The sequence below is a fragment of the Euwallacea fornicatus genome, chromosome 8 (assembly GCF_040115645.1).
Source record: "Euwallacea fornicatus isolate EFF26 chromosome 8, ASM4011564v1, whole genome shotgun sequence".
Classification (NCBI taxonomy): domain Eukaryota; kingdom Metazoa; phylum Arthropoda; class Insecta; order Coleoptera; family Curculionidae; genus Euwallacea; species Euwallacea fornicatus.
In genome coordinates this window covers 4,757,306-4,779,921 of record NC_089548.1, presented here as the reverse complement: position 1 = coordinate 4,779,921, position 22,616 = coordinate 4,757,306, and the positions used below count along the sequence as shown (strand labels likewise).

At 38.7% G+C, this 22,616-nt stretch overlaps 1 protein-coding gene across 3 annotated transcripts in view; it reads right to left on the bottom strand.

Moving 5' to 3' along the window:
* Nucleotides 1-22,616, bottom strand: part of ft (cadherin-related tumor suppressor fat) — a 115,480-nt gene that overhangs the window by 12,792 nt on the left and 80,072 nt on the right. For all 3 annotated transcript variants that reach the window (XM_066285061.1, XM_066285062.1, XM_066285063.1), the window contains exons 10-17: nucleotides 17,760-17,993; nucleotides 11,851-12,052; nucleotides 5,675-5,862; nucleotides 3,199-3,328; nucleotides 2,863-3,143; nucleotides 2,579-2,812; nucleotides 2,377-2,525; nucleotides 2,188-2,318 (exon numbers count right to left, since the gene is read on the bottom strand). In XM_066285061.1, the coding sequence (XP_066141158.1) occupies nucleotides 2,188-2,318; nucleotides 2,377-2,525; nucleotides 2,579-2,812; nucleotides 2,863-3,143; nucleotides 3,199-3,328; nucleotides 5,675-5,862; nucleotides 11,851-12,052; nucleotides 17,760-17,993 (1,549 nt within the window). The remainder of the gene's footprint in view (nucleotides 1-2,187; nucleotides 2,319-2,376; nucleotides 2,526-2,578; nucleotides 2,813-2,862; nucleotides 3,144-3,198; nucleotides 3,329-5,674; nucleotides 5,863-11,850; nucleotides 12,053-17,759; nucleotides 17,994-22,616) is intronic.

Sequence of the window (22,616 nt, the reverse complement as noted above, 5' to 3'; positions counted from 1 at the left end):
GCCGGCACTACGCAAAAATCCATTTTGAAAGAGTGTTTAACAATTTCTGGTCCATTGCAGATGACCATCGCTCGACCGATGTGACCCCGTCGTCGAGGAATTAGCGCTGGTGACTTAGCAATTTATCGAACGGTCAAAGGCCAACTCCTATCTTTTAAATAAGGAGTCCACTTTGCTGTATGTGTACCAGTCGATATTTAATCTCTAGTCAGCTCGGCAGAAGAAAAAACCAACACCCAACTGACGACCTGGGGGGCTCCTATTTACGTATTTTCCTATACCTTATAGAATACTCATGTTTAAACTATTAAAAGAGCTGCACTTAGAAGATCATCAAGGTCAATTTATGGTGCCCCGAAGCACTCTCAAATAGATACTAAATAATATTGCAACGGAACTTGGTGCTTGTTAGAGTCGTAAGAAAAGAAGATATGGCGATTTATTGCCTCGAAGATACTTTTATATTTTATGATACACGCAGAGTGATGGACTAAAACGGTTGTGGGATTATCCTCTTGGAAACTCACTGGAATCGGGTTCGGTCCGCGGACGAAAATCGTCCGACGCTCGGCGGGCTGACCCCGCGATCGCCCCAGTGACACCTCGACAGCACGGGGAATCTGCGTTTTGAGCATCACGATTGCGTCCTCCGTCGTTTCCGGTAGCTGCGCAGCTACGATGACGTATTTTAATTGCATTTCCCAAAGTCCCCACGTGAGGTGCCGCGAACGGAGGGAACCCACGCTCGCCATCGGCGAAAGAAATCACCTCGTTGAGCTCCCAAAGCTCAAAAGACGTTCCCAATTGAGAGAAGAGCACCCCCGTCGCCGAGGAGCCTCGGGAGCGTTCGGGATCTCTCCTCAAGTGACGGAGAAACCGCCATCTCGCCATTCTATGAGGTTCAGCCACAAGGCGTCGATTTGAACGGAAAGCGAAGGACATTTCGTGGAAGAGATACAGAAGGGCTCGTCAGAACACAGATTGTTTCTTCAAGAGACCGTTCGTAGATATTTCAACGTCCGCAAAGTAAATGAACCCTATATATTGCAACAATATTAGCAGGCTCATATACCTGGCCGCCCATGGCAGAAAGTGCACTCTGTTAGGAATTTTTTAATTTGTCCACCGGCTATAAAAATGGAGAAGCAACGCGATAAATCAAACTGATTTACAGCGATAAATCTTTACGCAGCTATTAGCCCGAAATAATGAATATACCTATCCCATATACGAGTGCGGGACAAGCGAAAAATATCTCAGAAACGTACATCTGGCTATATTTGCAGCTTGTCCACGTAAATACTTATTTTAGTATTCCCTTGTAGGGGTTTTTTTCAGGTAATGGACGAATATTTCAACTCATAAGGAAGCTTGCTTTCCTCTATGAAGCTATCATTTTTCTGAAACTTAATGATCTGTAAATTCGAGTTACTTTGACCAGTACTACCCTAAAGGTGCCAATTAGATCGCAGGCTTTCGAATCAAAAGTGTAGTCAAGTGCGTCGGTTAAACGTGACCAAATCTCGCACCAGTTAAGTGATCGATTTCGTGCCAGCTACCGTATTCGATTTACTAAAATAACAGATCATTTTAGGTCCGGACCGAAGAGTCGAGCTTTTAAATCGAATAGCGATTTATTATCGAATCGCATTGCCAATAAGACGCTAATTATAATAATTGGGAAGCCGATCTTTAGTAACCAATAAACAAGTAACCGATATTTTCCTTGTTAATTCGATTAGTGATTGAAGTTTACTAGTAATCTTTATTGAGGGCAATTTCGCGGCAATTTTGCAAATTGTTATTAACATTGTAAAAAAATATACGAATCGGCAAAGGAACGAAAAAGAAAAGGACTGCGGGATTCTTCAAAATTTTAAAAACTTTGCCTCTTACATACGTTTGCATTTCTGCAGGCTTTTTGGGCTCTAACTTACACCTAAACGCCTCTCTCCACTTTTGAATCAATTTTTTTAAAAACAAATTTTGATCATTTCATCAAAAACGACATACTGAGCGTTCAATTAGGAAGCCGCCTAAAAGGAACAGATTTAGAGCGAAGAAGAATTTATTTTCATACAAATCATTTAAAAAAAATTAAATTAGGACATATAAGGAAATAATGACGAACGCTAGGTGCTGTGTCCTGCATTAAAAAAAAAAACAGTTTAAATTGCCAAAACTTACCGGTGTCCATTGCCACGAGACTGAGCACATATTCCTCCTGGACTTCACGGTCGAGGGGTTGCAGCAGGGAGACATCTCCTGTAGAGGCGTTTATACGAAAAATGTCGGTGTCCCCTTCCTTGATGAAGTACCTACAGCAGTCCTCACAATCAGAAACAACGCACTCCTGCAGAAGTTAAAATAAAATACCTCACGAGGTTATTGAAGGGCGGCGTATCAGCATCGTAGGCTTGGACTGTAATTACATAGCCTCCATTGGGAGGAACTACGTTCTCCATTACGCATGCCAAATATGGGGAATCCAGAAAAGTTGGTGGATTGTCATTGATATCGGAAACCTAAATATAGCCTCAAATTAAATTGTTGCGCTCGACAAAACTTATCAACTTACCAGAATGGTAATTTCAGCCGCATCAGACCTCACCGTTTCCTCACTGATATCGCCGGCGCAATCCTCAGCTTTAACTGTGAGAATGTATTTGGACTTTCGTTCGAAGTTCAAATTCTTGGCAACTCGTACGATTCCAGTATCTTCAGCGATGCTGAAGTCGCGGTTAGCATCTCCGTTGCTAATGGAATAGCGCACTTTGCCATTGAGGCCGTCATCTATGTCAGTGGCCGAGACCTAAAATTTTCCTTCTAGAGATACAGACGGTTAAGCGTCGACGATCTTACTCGAAGGACCATGGCTCCAATTGAAGCATTTTCAGCTATGCTGGCACTGTACTGACGGGGATCGAAAACCGGGTTGTTATCATTTTCGTCTAAGACTTTAATTGCTATTGTCATATTGGCACTCTTCGAAGGTTCCCCTCTATCTCTAGCCATCACCATTATCGTATAGTTGCCGGTAATTTCCCTGTCGATATTATCAGCAACCCTCAAAACCCCATCGACCGACCCCAACGAAAAAATTCGATTCGGGGCCAAAGAATACTCAATGTAACCATTTCGTCCTTAAAAAGAATAGCTATCAATGCAGGAAATAAAACTAATATGCTACGGTTTTACCCTCATCTTTGTCTATAGCTTTAATGACCATTACGACAGTGTTCTTAGCGACATTTTCCATGACGCTGGTTTCGTTCGAGGTGACAAACTCGGGGGCCAAATCGTTTACGTCTCTGACAATAATGGCGACCTGAAATGTCGTAAATGGGTCAGTGTGGAACCATCCAAGCCACGAAATTGCGATGTTTCGGGGTCAAACGGATGACCACGATATTTATGTAAATTCAGCCGGCTGATTGGAGAGAACGTCGTGATTAGATGGGAAAGATTGGAAAGTAATGATGTAAGTAGATATCACGAATTCTGGTACAGGGGTTAATAAGGAATATTAGTCCAAAATTTATTGGGTAAATTTAGTTCCTCAGTAGATTATGTGATATAGATTGGTACACGAGCTATAGATTTGATGCAAGATGAAGGCTGGTTGTAATGATCACTGTATACATAGAAGACCAAAAGCTCTGCATAAATTGGTTGAAAATTAAAGGAAATTTTGTTCATGAAAATGCTGGAACAAGTCAAGCATTGTTTTTGTTTCATTTTTTGATATAACGGACTTGTACATAGGGTTGTAGTATATAAGTTTATAATTTTTTTTATGGAATCTCATGTATACTATGACGTTTTTGAGTTCTTTGGGAAATTTTGAACATCGATCATATAAAACGCCCATGTCTAAATCCGACAGTTGAAATATTTGCGCAAAATGGTTATTAGAGTGGCCTGCTAGATCGCCCGACCTCAACTCTATGGCCTTTTTTGTGGCTGAAACCTACGGTGTATTTAAATGAATCGATCGACATAGGAGAGTTAAAAATACAATTACTCAAAAGCTCAACAACAAACACCTCCTCAAATGATTAAAACAAGTTCTTGAGGAAATTGAATTGCTGCTTGCCCACTGTCAGGTTAGTTCAGGTTAAGGTTAGATTAACGGGACACAATTCGAAAATTTAATACATTAGATTGTAATAGTTTATATTGTATTTTTTTTAAATATCGGTGGTTCTATCATTATTTCTATTTTTTGTATTTTGTTTTAAACTGTTTAATTTAGCCATGGGTATGTTACATATAGTACGTTCAGAATGTTTTAAAGAATTCAAAAACGTCATAACGTTCATGGGCTTTCACAAGGAAAAAATGAAAAATTATCCACTACATGGGTAGTCTCGTATACACGTCCCTTACGTCAAAAAATGTCCAACTAAAAAGATTATTTGATGTGCGTTCCAGCATTTCCATGAAAAATATTTTCCTAATTTTTTTTACAGTATTTATGCGATCCTCTGTGTATGTGCAAATTAGACGATGATCTCCGTAATTGAAAAATCGGCATGATCAACGCTTTAATCTACCATTTTTAACGTAGATTAAACGTTTTCCAGCATTTCGTTATTTAGGTTTTACTGATTGTTCATTGAGGAAAATTAACCCGCAAAGATTGTGACATGATGGCGTGAACACCCTGTGTAGTACTTGGGAATTACACAGAGGACTCATCTTAGATTTTGGGCATTTAATTGGCCGATGTGGAAAAATGATCATTCTTCCATGACTTAAGGTGGAGGCTGTTTCACCGATCAGAAGTATTGTTTTTTTTGCGAAATTTGCAGGAAAGTTTGAGGGAATTGTTGAAAAAAGCGTGTAATGGTCAAACAAAGATCTCAGCCGTTTAAGGTTTCATTGTGTTCCTTGTTAAGACAAAAACTCGTTTTAACCTACGGCAAAGTCGGCAACCTCCTCTATTCGATTCTACGGAAAATTTCTCGAGTTTCTTGAAAAGGGAAAAAAGCTCTTCAGAGATGTTTTGAAAAAAGGATCTTGGCCATGTTATCAGCATTTTGCGCGGCAGGGGTTTTTGATATTTTTTCTCTTTTTAGCGATCAAAATTCTATGTTTCTGATTGCGACGCGCAACCGTCGCTAAAAGAAGAAAACCGTTTTTCGTTAATTAATTTGTCTAAATTTAATGGCTAAAAACACGAAATGCACATCGCACATATGACGTCGTTCATCAACAACGTCCCATTTCCAGCGTCACTTGTAGTGGTTAACATTGAACAGTAAGCTTTAACACTCCACGTATAAATCAGTGGAAGTCACCATTAGGTTTTCTTCTGGTATAAGTGGAAATAACATTAATAACATGGGACCACCCAGCAAAACACGATCAAAGCTCATTGAAACGATGTTCCCATTTGGTGCTCATGACTTCACAAAAGAGCATTTCATCAGTCTCATTAGTTGAATCGCACTAGACTGTAAAAAGAGGGCTTCTCGAGGGATTTAAAAAAGTTAAGGATCATCACATTGGCATACCAGCGGGACCTGTGTCAACACTAGAAAGCGGAGGTGCAAGATCATTAAGACTTGCCAAGTGTTTGTTCAACAAATAGACGCGAGTTGATTCAAGGCGTTAGACCTGACAGTGAAAATAAATATGAGTAGATTAAGTTTTTCACTGTCAAGGTTACCTGCACTGTCGACGAGAGTTTTTTCTCGGGGAAAACTGCCTGGTCCGAGGCCGTGACGATCAAGTTGTACAAACTGACCGTCTCCCTGTCCAAAAGACGTGACGTGGTGATGGTTCCATTTGAGGCGATTTCGAAGTCGCCACTCGCATCCCCAGAGGTGATGCTGTATGTAATTTTGCCATTATCACCTGTAACAATTAAAGTTCTGAGAAGCTGGGCCGGGGGTCCTTCGTGAAAATATTAAATATAGCAAGCGGTGTTATGATATTCTTTGTCATTGTAATTAACGGACATCGGGGCAATTCGGACCGCATTGTTGCCTGGGCAAATTTTAATTATTTGGCCAGTTTGGCCGTCTGTGGTAAGGCCGCGCGATTCGACACACCTTTCCGTTAAAATCTTTTAATTTGAGCGTGAAGGGCACAACAACACGCCTTCTGTCTCTCTCCATCGCTTCCCATGCTGCTTGTCAAATGAAGACGTATAAATTGACAGAGAGAATAACGCCGTACAAAAAACAATCTCTGGTTGTTCGTACTTTTGCGCCGACAACCGCAACTTTAATAACGCGATGGGTTTCGTCTACCATTGACGTAATGGTTCTCGTGGTATTCCGAGAAGACGAAAAATCAGGGCCGTAGCGGCGGGTATTTTACGTTTTTGGTCGCGTTTGATCGGACGCGCCAATTGAGAGATGACTCGGCGGTACGGCCGAGCGTTGGGTTGGGGCGCTCGATTCTACAACCTCCGAGACAGAATGTTCCCTGCCGAATTGCGGCGGGTGAAAAGAGCATTCGTACACCACGTCCCCCTTGAATGGTGGACATACAGTGTGCACCGAAAGTACGGAGTAAATTCAATTAAAAATCAGCGCTTTGGCTTTTGGAAAACGTTGGGACACGACGATTCTTACTTTTTATCTCGGTTTTTTTTTTATGGCAAATGAGTGTACACAGGACGACCCAAAGACAAGTTACGGCTTCATCTTTTTTTAAAACAGAAATATAAATTGTTTATTTTATTTCTGATTCCGCATCGAATTTTATGTGTGTTTTACGTGTTCACTTTTTGAAGTTCGGCCTTGCTGGGTCAAAGACTTAACAAATTTGACTCGTAGAAAAGCAAACAAGGCCGGGAAATTTTCAAAGTGCCCGTTCTCCTGTAGAGTAAAGCGTCTCTTCTGTGTCAAACACGATGTAATGCAATTAAGAAAAGCTGTTTGGAATCGACGTCAAAGCCCGCACACCAAGTTTGAGAGTCCCGGGGCAAATTTGATTTCTCGAATTTCGTCGGATTTGCCAAATCAAAAAGTTTTATTTTCACAAATTTTTGTTTCGTTAAAACGATAAAATATGATCATTAGATGAATTAAAACATTTATAATCTCGCATTAAAGCTCCACTAAATCTCCTTAAATTCCACATTTTTCAATAAGGTGTCGGGACTCTTTAAAAGCTGCCTCTGCGTGTTCTCTAGGAATTAATCGAGTTGCCCGTCTTATCCTGTTTGTTAAAATTTCTGTACCATTTGGAACGCGTTCTTCATAAGCTATTTGTTTCATCCTCGCCCAAACGGAAAAATCGATTATCATAAGGTTTGGGGAGCCAGACGGCCAAGATATGCAGCGCATTCTCCCAAACCATCTTTTACCTAATTTATCATTTAGCCAAAAAATTTTTTGTAAATATGTATCTCATATATACAGGGTGTCTATTAAATGGTGGCATTAATTCCAAGAGGTGATTCCTTGCCAGATTTTATAACAAAAAGTTCTAAGAAACCTATGCCCCATCTTGCTTCGGTTTCGTGATACAGGGTGTGAAAATGTTTTTTTCAGTTTTTCATAAATATTATCGGACATAAGGGCAATATCTTCATGAAATTCAATTTTCAGGGGTTTTCTGAGACGTGAAATCCAAATGTGATATCGGCTTTGCTGCAATATGTAGGGAGTTGTTACGAAATTTTTATTTATAAATTAATTTTTTGATGAACTAATGTGCAAAGAAATTTTTAATCGTCGATATCTCGCAAACCATTGCTCTGAGAGTTTTCGAACAAGTATAGCTTTTTTTGTTTAGAATTGACGGGGGAGCAAGACATAATCTATTAGAAGTCAAAACACAGGATCCTTAAAACGTTAGGGCAACTTTAACGCAAGAACATTACTGCAAATGGCGCCCCCTACATATTGCGGTAAAACCGATATTGTGTTTTCATTTCTCATTTCGGAAAACCCTTGTATATGGAATTTCATCCAGATATTGCCCTTATGTGCAAAAATAGTCATAAAAAGCCGATCAAAATAAAACTTTGACACCTTGTATTACGAGAACGAAACAAGATAGGACATGCATTCATTAGGGCATTTTTCGTAAAATATGACAAGCAATCATCCCTTAAAATTAATTCCATCATTTAGTAGACACCCTGTGTATGTTTTGTACCTCACTGGGTAACAGTAAATTGAATTAGGAAGAAATGTATGTTTACATGTACGAACTTTTTCAGTCACTATACGTCAAAATGACCCATCAAGCAAGTTCTAGAAGGCTAAAATGCTCAGGTCATTTTTACGTTATTACAGGGTCTGCACCGCTCAGAAGCAAGAATAAGGTCTCAGGCTTGCAGAGAGTGGCCGTTACATGTACTTAGCCCCTATTACGTACGAATGCAGACGTGCTGGCGATTATCGAGAACATTGAAATATTTTATGAGTTTCGTAATTACGAACATGTTCTCACTGTAGAACTCATCATGAAACCAACTGGAAAAGTCAGCGTCTATCTACTTTTCAGACCTCATTGAGAAGTCGTATGTGGAGACGAAAAATTTCTCGTTAAGCTGGAAAAAATGTGCACTAACCTATTAGTCATAAAAGTCGTAACACTCAAATCCATTGTGTTGAGTTATTACCTACTTACTATAACTCAAAATGCCATCCGAAGTGATTTATTTAGAAACTTTGTTTATTATGGACACACTCGTAACATGTTGGCTAATTGCAAATTTGACTTTTGAGAGATACGACTTTTCAGCAAAAGTTGTAAATGCAGTAACTCATATAAGGGTAAAATTATGAATGCTTTCAAATTTAACTACCATGTAACTGGTCAGATTCTCTATTCTAAGCGATCTAACTTGACACCACGTTCAATACCATATAATGTTATCCTCTGGCCCACGACCTTAAACCCCTTACAGAACAGGTGAATTTGTTAAACCAAAATAATATCGTATTTACGTACCAAAAACTCGACGTTTTTAAATACAATATTTCATATACGGGGCGACCCAGCGAATGGTGTCCAGCCTGTATATCTCTTCTCTCGTTTTTCGCAAAAAAAACATTAAAACACGTCAACTTTCATAAGGAGGGGGACATCATTTTGTGACAAAAATGTTGTTAAAATATCATTCCTCTACCCCTGGAAACCACCCCTTTGAAATTTGATATTAAAAGAGGGCTTGTATTATACCTCGTTCGAAAAGTAATTATTTTTTCTACATGGTCAAGTTTTTAATTTTTATATTTCTACCTCGGTCTTATAGAAATTAAATAAAAACCAAATGACATAATTTTTCCTAGTATTTTCATTATTTTATCGTAAAAAATGTTGAAAATGACCTGCATTGACTCCCATGCACATGTCCAACCGATCCTCAAAACGTCCTCGTACATCATCTAATACTTCTGGTTGACTCTTCGACGATTCCGGTATGTAACTCGTCAAAGGAACCAGATTTAATGTCCTAAATTCTCGTCTTCAAATATGCCCATAAGAAAAGATCCAAGGAAGTAAGGTCAGGAGATCTCGCGGGACACTCCGCTGGATTCTTCTGCTAAATCCATCTTCCAGGGAATTCTTCATTTCGAAATTGTTGGACGGCAACGTTGTAGCGTGGAGGAGCTTCATATCGTTGAAAAACTAGTTCCTCTGCTAAGATGCAGGGATATTGTTCAAGTATTTCAGTTATCCTGTGAGATATGGGGTCTTGTAGAAGTTGTATATACTTTTCTCCATTTAAGTGTCCAAGAATGAAAAATGGTCCAACAATGCGACCACCCAAATTCTTTGCCCAAACATTTAATTTGTGAAGTTGTTGAATATGGGTTTCTTTAAACAAACGTGGACTGATGTCACTCCAGTACTGACACTTATAGCTGTTTAATTTCTATAAGAGCGACGTACAGCAATAAAAAAACCATGATCATGGAGACATAAAAAAAACCTTTCAAAGCAGGTGTAACACAACTCCTCTTTCCATTTGAAAATTTCAAAGGGGTCGCTTCCTGAGGTAGAGAGGGGACATTTCGAAAAAAAAATCACCAAGTGGTTCCCCCCCACCAAAGTTCACTTGTTTTTCAGTTTTTTGAACAATAGAAAAGATATTCTGTTCCCTGGGACACCGTGTATAGTTGCACTTTTGGAATCTGTAATTAACTAATAAGGATGCATTTAAACGTAAATGTCCCTATTTCGTTCTCTCGCTGTTTCCGAGTTACAGAGCTTCGAAAAGAGATGTGTACCGAAGATTTTGTGAAAAAAAATTGCGCGCATTCGCCTCGATGTCAATAAAAAGTTGACTGTCTTTATGATAAAAAATGTTATCAAGCGAGACGATTTTTTATATACAAGGTGGTTCACATAGCCCGCTCCACAGAAAATTTGACATTTCCTGAAATCGTATTTGGATTAATGTCGGTGACCGGCCATAATCGGCTTTTGCAAGCCCAAAATATGCGTCACTTGCAAAAACACCGGAAATAGACGTAAACTTTGTTCCTTTTCTCTAACGATATCTTATTGTTATTTCATATTTAGGTCCGTAAGTGATTTTTTAGCAATTACAATTTTGAACATATTCTGCGCAATAAATCAGACTTACAGAGGTCCATCAAGAGATTTATTAAGCAACCCGCAGGGATGATCTACATTACATGGTTTTCGTGAATTTTTTTACGCGTAACACAAGATTTCGGTTATTTCAGTTTTTTCCTCATGTTACCTACACTTTTGCTGAAGTTAAAGCAGTGCAGCTTAACGAATATTACTTAGGCGTCACTGGATTTGCGCCAATAACTCAATTAAGTGAAAAAGTTCCAAAAACTTGCAAAAAAACGCTTTCGATTTTATCGAGATGCACTTTTTGAGAAGACGAAATGCATATTCAAACGAGTGCAACCAACACCGAATTTTAACTATCAGGATCTATTCTTAATTTTAGGGTCCCCTCAGTGCCCGAATTGATCAATTAGTGTTTTTCCAGAAACCTCCTTCGTGCTGGGTACGCCACTGCAAAGAACAAGTTCCCGGGCATCTCATTTATAGAATAAATTATTTTTATGAGTGGTCCGCGATTATTTTAACAAAACGGGCCCGAGAAATGTTTATGTAAATGCGACAAACGACCGGTCGGTTCCAGAAAAAATCTGTTTTGGTTGGTCGTATTTTTAACGTCCAATTTTCAAAAGACTGACCGCTGTGTGTAGCGTCAGTTGCGACAAAAAGACGCGCAATTGAGACGTTTTTTGGTACCGGAGTTATGGTTCCGCGTGGGTTTCGTTGGTGCTACACGACATTTTTTTTATGAGAAAAAATGCATTGGTTTGCAGCTTTGCTGTGACTCGTTCACATTCATAACCGAAAATTGCAGAAAGTAAATCACAGTGAGGAAAATTGCGAAACCGACCTAGGGGTCAATGCTGGCGGTAATAACATACAATTACCATTCGTATAACTGTAGAAATAGACAAACCGACACTGACCTCATCTATAATTATTTATTTCCCGCGCACCTAAAAATGTCACTTCAAGTGATCCTTAGATCCTCTTTCTTTTTCTCCCCACGGACGGAAAAGGCAAAAACCCATTATAGCCCATTTTATTAGACAAAACTCTGACGAATGCCTATATCAGCTTGTTAGGAAAGTTGACGTGAAAAAATACGCAAGGTCTTCCAATAGCTCCCTATTTAAAATGGAAATGAAATGTATTAAACATGTCGACCGAACAAATATGAATCGATTCCTGGTACTGCCAGGTTTAATGGACAGTGTTACATCGGAAAAATTCGCTTCGCCATCAGACGCATCACGTATTATAACGTGAATTGATTGTATAATGCCTACATTATGTGTAAAAGTTAGCAATTTTAACTGATCAATCTCTTACCAGAATCCAGATCCGTGGCGCTGACCGTTAGGACGCTGGTACCCACAGTGACGTTCTCGAATATATCGTTGCTGTAGGACATGGGGTCGAAGATCGGAGTGTTGTCGTTAAGGTCCAAGACGTTACAGTAGACGGTTAGTGTGCTGGACAGGGGGTGGACTCCGGAATCTTGAGCTTGGACGACCAGAATATAGTGCTGAACCTGCAAAAACGAAAATGAAAGTTATCATTAATTCTATGTAGTACTTGTCGCAGACTTCACAGCCTTGCAAACCCTTTTTCAGAATTTGGACACTCTCATTTGACAAAAAAAGAATGGTCATGTTAAGAGCTTCCTGTCCTATTCTCCGAGAGATGGAAATCTCATAGTAAGGGGAACCACGCATGTGTCTAAGACGATTTTTTCATGCACCCGACCAATTATTTTGTTAAGAATTCTTTCTGTGTTCCAAGCTAAGAGGATTTTTAAAATTTTGAATAGGTACCTATGGCTTACCCTCAGAGAACCGAGCGTACCTGAAGGATTTTAAATTTCGCCTTAGCAGCCACACTGCTTGATCCGTTCAACTTTACTTGTCAAGGAATTGATCAATTTATTGTACAGAGTTGTGAGACTTAAGTAGAAATGCATTTGACGAAAACATGATGATCTACAGTACGAATCATCACCTTTTCATCAAGCGTGCATTACATTCATCTGGACATGGGAGGTAGTGATTAATCTTCACTGCAGCATTGTTAGTAAAATTACAGTTTCACGATTGGAATGGGATGAATTTCCCCTTCTATTAATGGTTTCTATAACATTTTCTTGATCTAGACAAAGATTTAGTTTATTCAGGACCTAAGAATTTCGTGGCAGTCGCCCCATGCCCTCCATTTACAGTTCTTTCTAGCACCATTTACGCCAAGTTTTTGATCATCTGGAAAGTCTTCCTTAAGGGGTGCGAAATGCTCATGTTCCTGGAACTTTGTGGCCCCTTTAACCTTGAAAGTTTACCCGCAACTGAATATTTTTTATCAAAAACAGGCAACCAAATATTCTGATTAAAATCTCTTTATTATTCATTTGGTACATACAGGGTGTCTTTAACTGAGAGCTCATTAGGAGTACTTAGGAAACCGCGAAAAATAGCAAATCGCAGTTTCTCATGCAACTATTTGACCCCAAAATCTATTATCATTTATTAATTAAATATATTATTATATGTACAGAGTCCTGCATCACAAGACCGACCGTAGGAAAACCCGTGTAAATTTCAATACCATCTTAAATTATCTTCCTTGTTCGTTTATGGGCAAAATTGCACTAGACTTTTTTGAAAGTCCTTTTATGAGAGACTCAGAATATTATGTGGTATATTCGAATTTGCATGGGTTTTCCTATGGTCGGTTCGGCGGTGCAACATCCTACGTTAACAATCTCCTAAGGCCAGTATTGGAAGCCTTCATGCAGACTTCACCAAATAGCATTTTCCAAGAGAATAATAGGACGCCGCATACTGCATTACTCGAAGGTATCTGGAACAAGCACAATTGGAAATGGTGCTTTGCCCTGCACGGTCACCAGACCTATCACCTATCGAGCACCTTCGGGACATGATGAGTCACCGTGTTTGAAATTTACCGAGGCCTCCAAACAATTTGAAAGATCTACGACACCACGTTGAGATAGAATGAAATGAAATATCCGAGGAGAATGTTGATCATATGTTGCGAAGCATGCCACGAAGATTACATGCTTGCATTGCTGTAGAAGGCGATAACATTCATTATTAACTTTTCAGTTAACAAATATTTTTTCAACAGAAACTCTGATCATTTCATACCTTGTTACGAAACATTATTTTGCCAATTTACCAAAATTGCAAGACTTAATTATTATTATTACTCTGTGGCGTATTGGATATGAAAGTGAGCGTATTTCTAACTGGCATTCAGCTAAAGACATCCTGTATCCATGTATGTGAAGAGTTTAGAAAAGTCTTCTCTCTTGCAGAGGTAGATTCTCAGTAACTACTCTAAATTACCACTAGTACTAACCCAAACAATAATACTTTAATTGATACCTTGCGATGTTCATTGTTTTGGTTAAACATTTCATTTGGAAACGTTTCTCTTTTACGTCCTTTTGTTGAAACGTACAAAGTATTTTATGGACGAAACGTGCTTAATGAAGACCTGTCATGGTTTGACGCGCAAAACCCAGTGCATTCAGAGTTAAATTAGTATTGTTTGTGGGATTGTTTTATCGCTTTCTGCATACCATTAGCCACTAGCCCTGAGAAATACATTTGGTCTTTGCCATGCTAGGTAGTATACCTCATGCTCTCGCATTTTCTCCCTGTACATTTAAGCAGAGCAACATCTTCATGGTAAACAATTTGATAAAGATTTAATTATAATTCGATTAAGACTTCATAGGAAAATAGACAGTTATTGCTAAGCCATGAATACTATTAACAAACAGTTCGAAAACTCCTTAACGTTTCTTGCAAGCATGCCTACATATTATAAACGTTCAGTGCAAGTTCATGGGATCCATGAGAAAGTGCATAAAAACCGTCAAGGTGAGATTTAAATGCGTACCCGGTGTTTTAACAAGTTCACGGTTATTTAATTTTGCAACATTTAAATGACGCAATCATCGAATAATTACGCTTGCTGAATTAATCAGGCCCTCAGAGGCGTATATTTATAATACCCAACGAGTATGATATTTGAATGTAAAGCAGGAATTCAGGAGGTTCCAAAAGAGGTTTAGGTGATGGTCAATAACACGCGGTAAATGTTATAATACACGTATGGAGAAGAACGGTAATTGTGACGAAAAATTAGATAGTAATGGATGCCTTGGAGAGGACAGAGTAATCGCATCAAACTAGTCAAAGACAAAACTGAGTTACGAGTGCAACACTGGTGATGGGGTAGGTGGTAAGCAGCAGTTATTGGCCCAATTGTCCAATTTGGGATAAATTCGAGGAACTATGTCAAAATGATATTTAGTACAAGTCACGTGATTTTTTTATTGACGTCACAGAATGTAGCGATTAAGAGTCGCCTTAGGTAAAATGACAAGTCATATAAATTTTATGTGCTAGAAAAGGATAGAGGAATATTTGAATGTCAAAACAAAACACTGTTTGGTTGCACGATTGCCGGTAAATTTGTTGACGTTTCCTTGTTGATCTGACTAGGGATATTCTGAAAGCGCCAATTTTCGTTAACTTTTCTTGATATTTGTGTTTTAATCCTTCGTTTTCCTTGTTTATCATCTTGCGTAGTAAAAAATTGTTCTTTCGAGAACTAGAATAGTGCTCCTGACTATTTACTGTCGGTGTTATTGTTATTGTTGGTATAACGCCCAAGCTGCCCAACTGAAAAATAATGGATCCTTATTACTTGTCACACTGAATTCAGTTAGAGAAGTAAGTTCAATTTATAATGGCGTTGGTTCAGACCATTTCCTCTCAGAACGCCCACTTACACATCATTGATCAAATGAATATGCCTTGAGATTTGTTAATTTTTTTAGCAACAATAATGATTATTATTATTACTTTTTTTGTTCATTCGCATGATAATTATTTACTCTAAATCCAATAATACTGCTAAAGGCTACTTAAACACTGACAGCGTTGCATCGATACCCGAAAAATTCCTGCAACATACGAATTTTGAAAAGATGCAGCATCAGCGCCGATATGAAGATTGTGACGCGATTGGTACTACAGCAAATAGTCTTTTAATCAGCAATGTCAGCAATCACGCCTTGAACCGACGTTAATGGAGCCAGATTCTCGAATCTAAAGGAGAAATGTGTGGAGATGATCAATGATCTAGACAAGAGAACGCCTTCGAGGAACATTACGTTCTCTTAAGGTTAGAACTCATTTCTGACGATTCAGTCGATTTTGATGATCTACGGAATTTTGAGTTGATCAAACGCCCCGAAATGAAAATTAATGAGACTTTTCCAGGAATTTAATATATCACTTAACTGAGAAAGTGCCGATTTAAATTGAAAGGACGAGTGGGTAGGTGAAGTCGGTTTAAAGCCTGAGAAATCAAACGGATCGCTATGAATGCTTCAGTAGACCACGAGAACGCAACTGATAAGAGCTATTGACACATATTGACATTAATATCTCACGATTCGGTTGGAGATTCTTCGACTTTTATAATTTTCAAACGAGCAAATACTTTTGGTTTTATCCTTCCACGTTTGCAGGTCAAGTGAACTCTAGCGTATCTGATTGGTCTTCGAAAGATGACAATTATCGTCATTGAACATTCGCCGTGAATGTTGTCATTGATCTACTTGTCCATCGCTAGGGACAGAACAACAGTTAATATTCTGTATCTTTTTCGATATCCACACAGATAACTACCAAGGCCATATGGTTCAAATATGATTAAAGGAGCAATTCTAATATGGAACTTTGTTGTATTTTCTAGGGAGGAGTTTCAGAATCACCATAAATAAAGCGATAGTTGATCTACGAAATGGAGTAATAATCCTTGTTTTTTGAGATTTACGTATTTTACCAATCAGTGCTGTCCGCTTGAGGTTCCCAAACTGTTCCTGAAAACAGTTTTGAATTAGGTATTGATGACTATTGTCGCCTACGATCATCGACCTCGCGCAAGAATAAATGACAAGTCAGATCATACAGTTCAGTTACGTGATCTGTTTGATCCAATGTCTATTTTGGCTTCATTCATGTTCTATCCTTTGGTTGGCTCGAGCATATTGCCTTCTATGCTATGTAGAATTAAATTTATCATCCTCGAGGCAGAGAAATTACCCTGCACGACCATTTTCGTCGTTCAAAAATGGACCTTTATCAAGGTCTATCGCTTTTTATTTGTTCGACAAATTCGAAGCTTTAATCGTCTGCGTATTGACAGAGTTCATCGCGTGCGTTTGTTGTATGGATCTATGTAGTCGGCGATAAGACAATTAATGAATAAAATAAGCTAAAAATTTAAGATTATTTTAGCGTAATGAAGGCAATTAAGCCGCTTACCGGGGCGGGCTTCGCTGGAAATGATAACCTGAATTAACCTAATCGTCATTGATTGAAATTGCTTTTCAAACAGTTGGGCAACAATACAAAGACGACAACAAAGGTATACACAGAGTAGGACAAAAACTAGGGGCTGCAACTTCGGAAGCTAAATACAGATGGAAACCAAAGCGACGCGACGGGCAATGGCAATAAAGTCTGGTCGGTTTTTATACAGAAACACCAGCTCATCTGATTGGATACGATCTACCTACAGACAGACGAGTTTTCACTTCCCTGATGGTTGTGAAATTCAGGGCTCATGGTAAAATTAAAATTATTGTTAGGGATATCTGTAGTTGTCCGCGGGCTGGCAATAAATCGTTTAATAACAGAACTGACCTTGTTTTTGAAGCAGAAACCCCGTGGACGTATATCGGTACGAACGTTCATTTTTTCCGTCTCGAAAAAATAAAGCCTGGTTGACAATACTTTGTGTTTTTTCTTTTTTTCCTTTGGGCTTTGTTATGTCCTGGATTGGCCTTGCGGAGCGCTCATAAATAAGAACTTTTGTTGAAAGATTAATATTGTAACCAACCATGAGTTCACTCCATAATAACGACAATCGAAAAATATTGCTTCAATTAGGATTCGTGACCATTTTAATCTGAAACTGAACAAAACCGCAACTTGTGTGGCTCTTCTCTATGTAATTTTTCAATTAGTATTCCTTTGCTACTCTAACGCTCCAATCCACCATTTAATCAGCTTTTTTCTATTTATTCGCGGCCGTTTTCTAGGTCTACGCCTAGAAGAAAAACCGACACTTACCATACTTGAAGCTCCTTTACTTTTTCCGACGTAATTCACATTTTTTAACCAACAACGGTAGTAACTTACTTCTTCGTAATCCAGCTTCGAGGTCAGGGTAAAAACTCCCGTTTGGGGGTTTAGAGAGAAGACATCATTGGCCCAGTTGCTGACCACTGTATAGCTCAGCTGTGCGTTAACCCCTAAATCCGCATCGGTCGCCTTGATTTGTCCCACCCTGTACCCCCTAAGGGCATTCTCGGGGATGTCGAAGGAATAAGCCTGTTCCAGGAACACTGGCGGATTGTCGTTGGTGTCATTAACCTGGAATAAAATATCCATTTTAGAAAATTGTAAAGCGGTATGCACTTTCAGTATTCAGAACTAAACCTCTCTAAAAGATACAGTTAGACCGGAGTACCTACGGTACCGCCAAGCATCGCAATAGTAGTTTATCATAGTTGCCACCATGCAGATGCGAATCGTGGAGGAGCAACGACCCCGGTAATTGTCGATGTTACACCCGATAATTTCGATGATATTTATTGGTGTCCCATTTTAGTACAGGTTCAGTCGGATGGCGTGGTACCGCCCAACAAGTGGAGGTGTCCACTGCCGGTATAAATTAGAGGTTCACCCGGTACCGCTTAAAAGGATGGATGTTGAAACATTTATCATGGAAAGCTTTAGAAGGGACGAATTGTGCGTCCTTGAAAATTTTAATTGGCCAAGACGCAAGAAATTCTGTTAAGGATTATAAACACTTATGTCCATCAAGTGTACCCTCCTAAGGGTAGGTTCCTCAATATCCTGCTAAAACGTCATGCGGAACCACTTAGACTAGAGGTAACCATCAGCCAAACTGTTTCTGTTAAGACCGGTGGGGAGTCACAGCTGCCGGTTAACAACTAACCGGCAGTTGAGAGGTTTTTCAGACTGAACTTAAAGCTTAACCAACAGTTGAAGTAAGGAGAGCTATCTGAAACATTTCCGCAATTAGCAGAGACACTTTGACTAATGGTTACCCTTTACTGTAAGTTATTTCACGTTCAGGTGTAGCAGGATATGGAAGAAACAGCCCTTACAAATGGGCGTTCGATGTACTGTTGAGGAGCGACAGTTATCAGTGAGTTGAAGCTTAACGAAGAGTTGAGGCAAGAGCGACGTATTTGAAACGATTAAAGCTCAAATTATTAATCTGCTGTTTAGTTTAACAGGAGCAATTTTCGTAAAAACCAAGAAAGGGACCGATATCTTCGCTCTATTTTAACGTTTCTGTAGAAAGTAAGTTGCAGTTAAATTTGACGTCACATTAATAATTTGATACCAAGAGACGCTCTGTTGTAAATATGTTCAACGCTTTTCAGACAAATATTGATAACTTTTTTTCAAAAATGTTTTTGAATCATTTTTTAAGCTGTGAAGTAGTACAAAACGAAAATTTGTAGTTCTCTCTCGAGTTCGAGAATTTTTAATTTGACTTAACTTCTTAGAGATGCAGAATTTCATTCCCATGCCGAATCCTGAATTTTCTTATTTATTAGAAAGGTAATAAAATTAGCTATTACTCAGGGATTTTCGACGTTTTTCACATCACATTGTCACCCTCATCGTTTACGTTAGAAGGTGAATAGGTCATTTTTGGAGGATTGAAAAAGCTCTTGGGAGCTTTAAAATGTAGAGATTGGACTTGGACGAAATGGAAGTCGCACCCTAATTAAAGGAGCCTTGATTGATATGGGCACTTGGAACCGGAATAGTTTAATATAACTAGAATGGAATAGGCGTCCTCGTTATCTAATTCCATTATTTTCATTTATTGAACAGAGCAGTACACTTTTATTTTACGGCTTCTGCTTTGATTTTTCCGAACTGCCACCTGTTCGAGCTTCTAGATGACCGGATGGCTATTACCCTATAAAAAGAAACTCTTTATTACAAAATTATCATTGAATGGGAAGGCGCTTTGAGCAATTATTCTTATAATCGCATACAAGTATCGCCTTTTTATATGCAAGAGAAGCCATGTATTTTAGTCATCTTTCCGATAATCGATCCTTCGGAGGTAAATGCTTCTTTATGCTAATTCAGTTACATGGTGCCAATTAATATCAAAAAGAGATGTGTCACAACAATAATAATTTATCTTCAAAAATTTGGGTTATTAAAACGGATTTGGCACTTTCACACTCGTACACATATTTTCCAGCCTCATCGAACGTACTCTCGCTATCGCTCTCCCTCCCTCTTCCTCTTTCTCACCCACTTCCATTCCCTCTTCGTCTCCCGCTCCCTTTCCCTCCCGAATATCTCTATCTCTCACTTGTATAATTCGAGCGAAATCAAGCCTTTAGTAATTTGAAGAGCCTTTGAGCAGCTTCACCTACCCTCAGCAACCCGAATTTACATAGTCCGGACGCTTCATTTTTAAGATTAAAGAAATCGGTAAAATCTGAATTCATTAACGACCTTAATTCTGTATTAATGCATGATTTTGCAATTTTGATATGTAGGTCGAGTCCGCTGTTTGTGTCCAATCAATCCCAAGGCGTTATATATTTTCCCTACTTTCTCGCTGTACTTTATCGACTCTGTCAAAAGCTCATGACAAGTCAGACAAAAGGGCGACAGGTACGCTTGTTGATTTCAAACAGAAAGTGCCTATATTTTTCCATGTCATGTGTTCGAAGAACTATAGAGGAAGAGGTACTGACGGATAAGTTGTAGTAGTATTTGATATGTTAGAGATCCTGCCCTGAATTCTTGAAAATCGAGTGAGACAAGGATGACTTGAAACTTCATTCTATTACACATTAAGAATCCTTTATAGTTCGCCATTTTGACGTCATTCGAGGATATAATTGTACGAAGAACATGTCGAGAATAGATCTCCTAAAGCTTTGTTTAAAAGGTCCTTTTCATACTCTCATTAAATCCATTCTCATCGTATCTATATGTTTACTCTTCTCTTTCATGAAAAGACCTTTCTTTTATATGAAGGAGAATAATTACTTTTAGGTAATTAATTGAGTTGATTGTCGAGAAATAACTTAGTTGCTTTAGCCGACCGATAAGAAGTCTTTAGTAATCTGAAGAGAGCTGGTGAAATTGGCAAAATGCGAATTTTTTTAATTTCTAATTTATTTAAATATCTCTTTCGTTGATTACGCATTAAGACGTTGATTTAATAATGAATGCAGACAACGCCATCTATTGACGACTCCCATTAGTGCGTTATTTTACAATTTTGACAGATATACCAGACTTGCGGTTTGTGTCCAACCAGTCCTAATGCGCTCCATGTTTGTCGCATGATCGATATGTACAACTTGTGACGGTTTTGATTTCTTTGAAGGTAAGAAACGTTGATATTTATATGATTTGGTTGCTTTTCGGTTTTTCGCAATTCTACCAACTGAACGACGAATAAATCTTGAAACTAACGCACGCATTAATGGGCAATGAATATTAATAATTTATTCTTAATTATAATTTTAATTAATCGCCGTTATTAATACACTTGTTAAGTGCGGAATCTCAGGTGCTCCCTTTGTGTAGTTAGAGATATTTATGTCATTTGCCATAAGCCAGGAATTTTTAGCGTTAACGCAGATATAGGTACCATGAATATAAAGTAAGCAATAAAGTTACAAAATGGAAATTTGCAAGCAAATATGCTTTGCGGTTATTTCATTGATTGTAAATGATGTCATAAATAGGCAGTGAGTGGAATTGAACATAAATAGCTAAAAATAAAGCAGATATTTGAAGGAACTGAGCGAAACATCTGTTTTTGAAATACAAGATAAAGGCAACAGTTGGGAAATTGGGTCAAAACTGATGAATTTTGGTGGAAGAATTACGTTCTGCAGGAGCTTAACTGGGGCCATTTCACCATCATGTTGGAAAACATAACGCGGAGTGTGAGTATGAGCAAGTAAGAATGACCATTTGTCATGTTCATACGTGTTATGGAGCTTTCTGAAATCGGTATCATTCTCTTTAAATTATACATGGTACTGCGTTTGAGCCTCCGCCTTTAGGCGCATTTTATGGGAACCAAATCGCGTGAAAGTTTAAACATATACAATGTCTGAAAGGAAAATCCGAAGCCATAATCCCATCCGAACTCGATGCTAATTGTTGATTGACTGAGTTACTGCTCAATCTTAAAGGTCTCTCTTATACCGATTGCTCATTCGGTTTCATAAATAAGATACTAGCCATCTCGGCCTGAATATGCACGCCACATCAATCGGTTCGTCTTTTAGTACTATCGAAGTCGTCACCGAAAAAAAGTTTAGGAAAAATAGGACAGAGGTGAATATGAAGGAAGCAAAAGTTATCGTTTGTCATAATCGTGTTTGTCGGGTAACTTTTTGAAGTTGTCACGTATTCGTTCATATGGGATTTCGCTCGAGGCTTCGCCCTTCGGCTCATTCTATGGGAACCGAATCGCGTTCAACTTAAACGCGTTCAATGTTTCGAACGAAAATCTGATCCCATAATCCCATCCGAACTCGATGCTAATTTTTGATTGACTGAGTTACAGGTTAATCCTAAACACCTTTCTTATACCGACTGCTCATTCGGAATAAAAAATAAGATACAGCCATCACGGTCTGAATATGCACGTCACTCTAATTGACAAGTGAACCAAACCGGTGTATGACAGACAGTGACGTTTCATCGATAAGGTAAATCTTTCGGGTCGTGTAATCGGAACCAACGAATCCTCGTTCGTTTCGGTATTTAATAAACAGTTGCTGATGTGCTACTTATTGATGGGCGTCCGAGGCCGAATTTCTTCCACTGCTTATCTACCTCACATATGTCTTTTGTCTTTTAAGCTAACATGCCCTTTCGATTGATATCTTCTACGTGATGGCAAAACAATGCTTTAGAATCACGACTGCGAGGAGGATTTAACGAAATTCAAATGAAGCA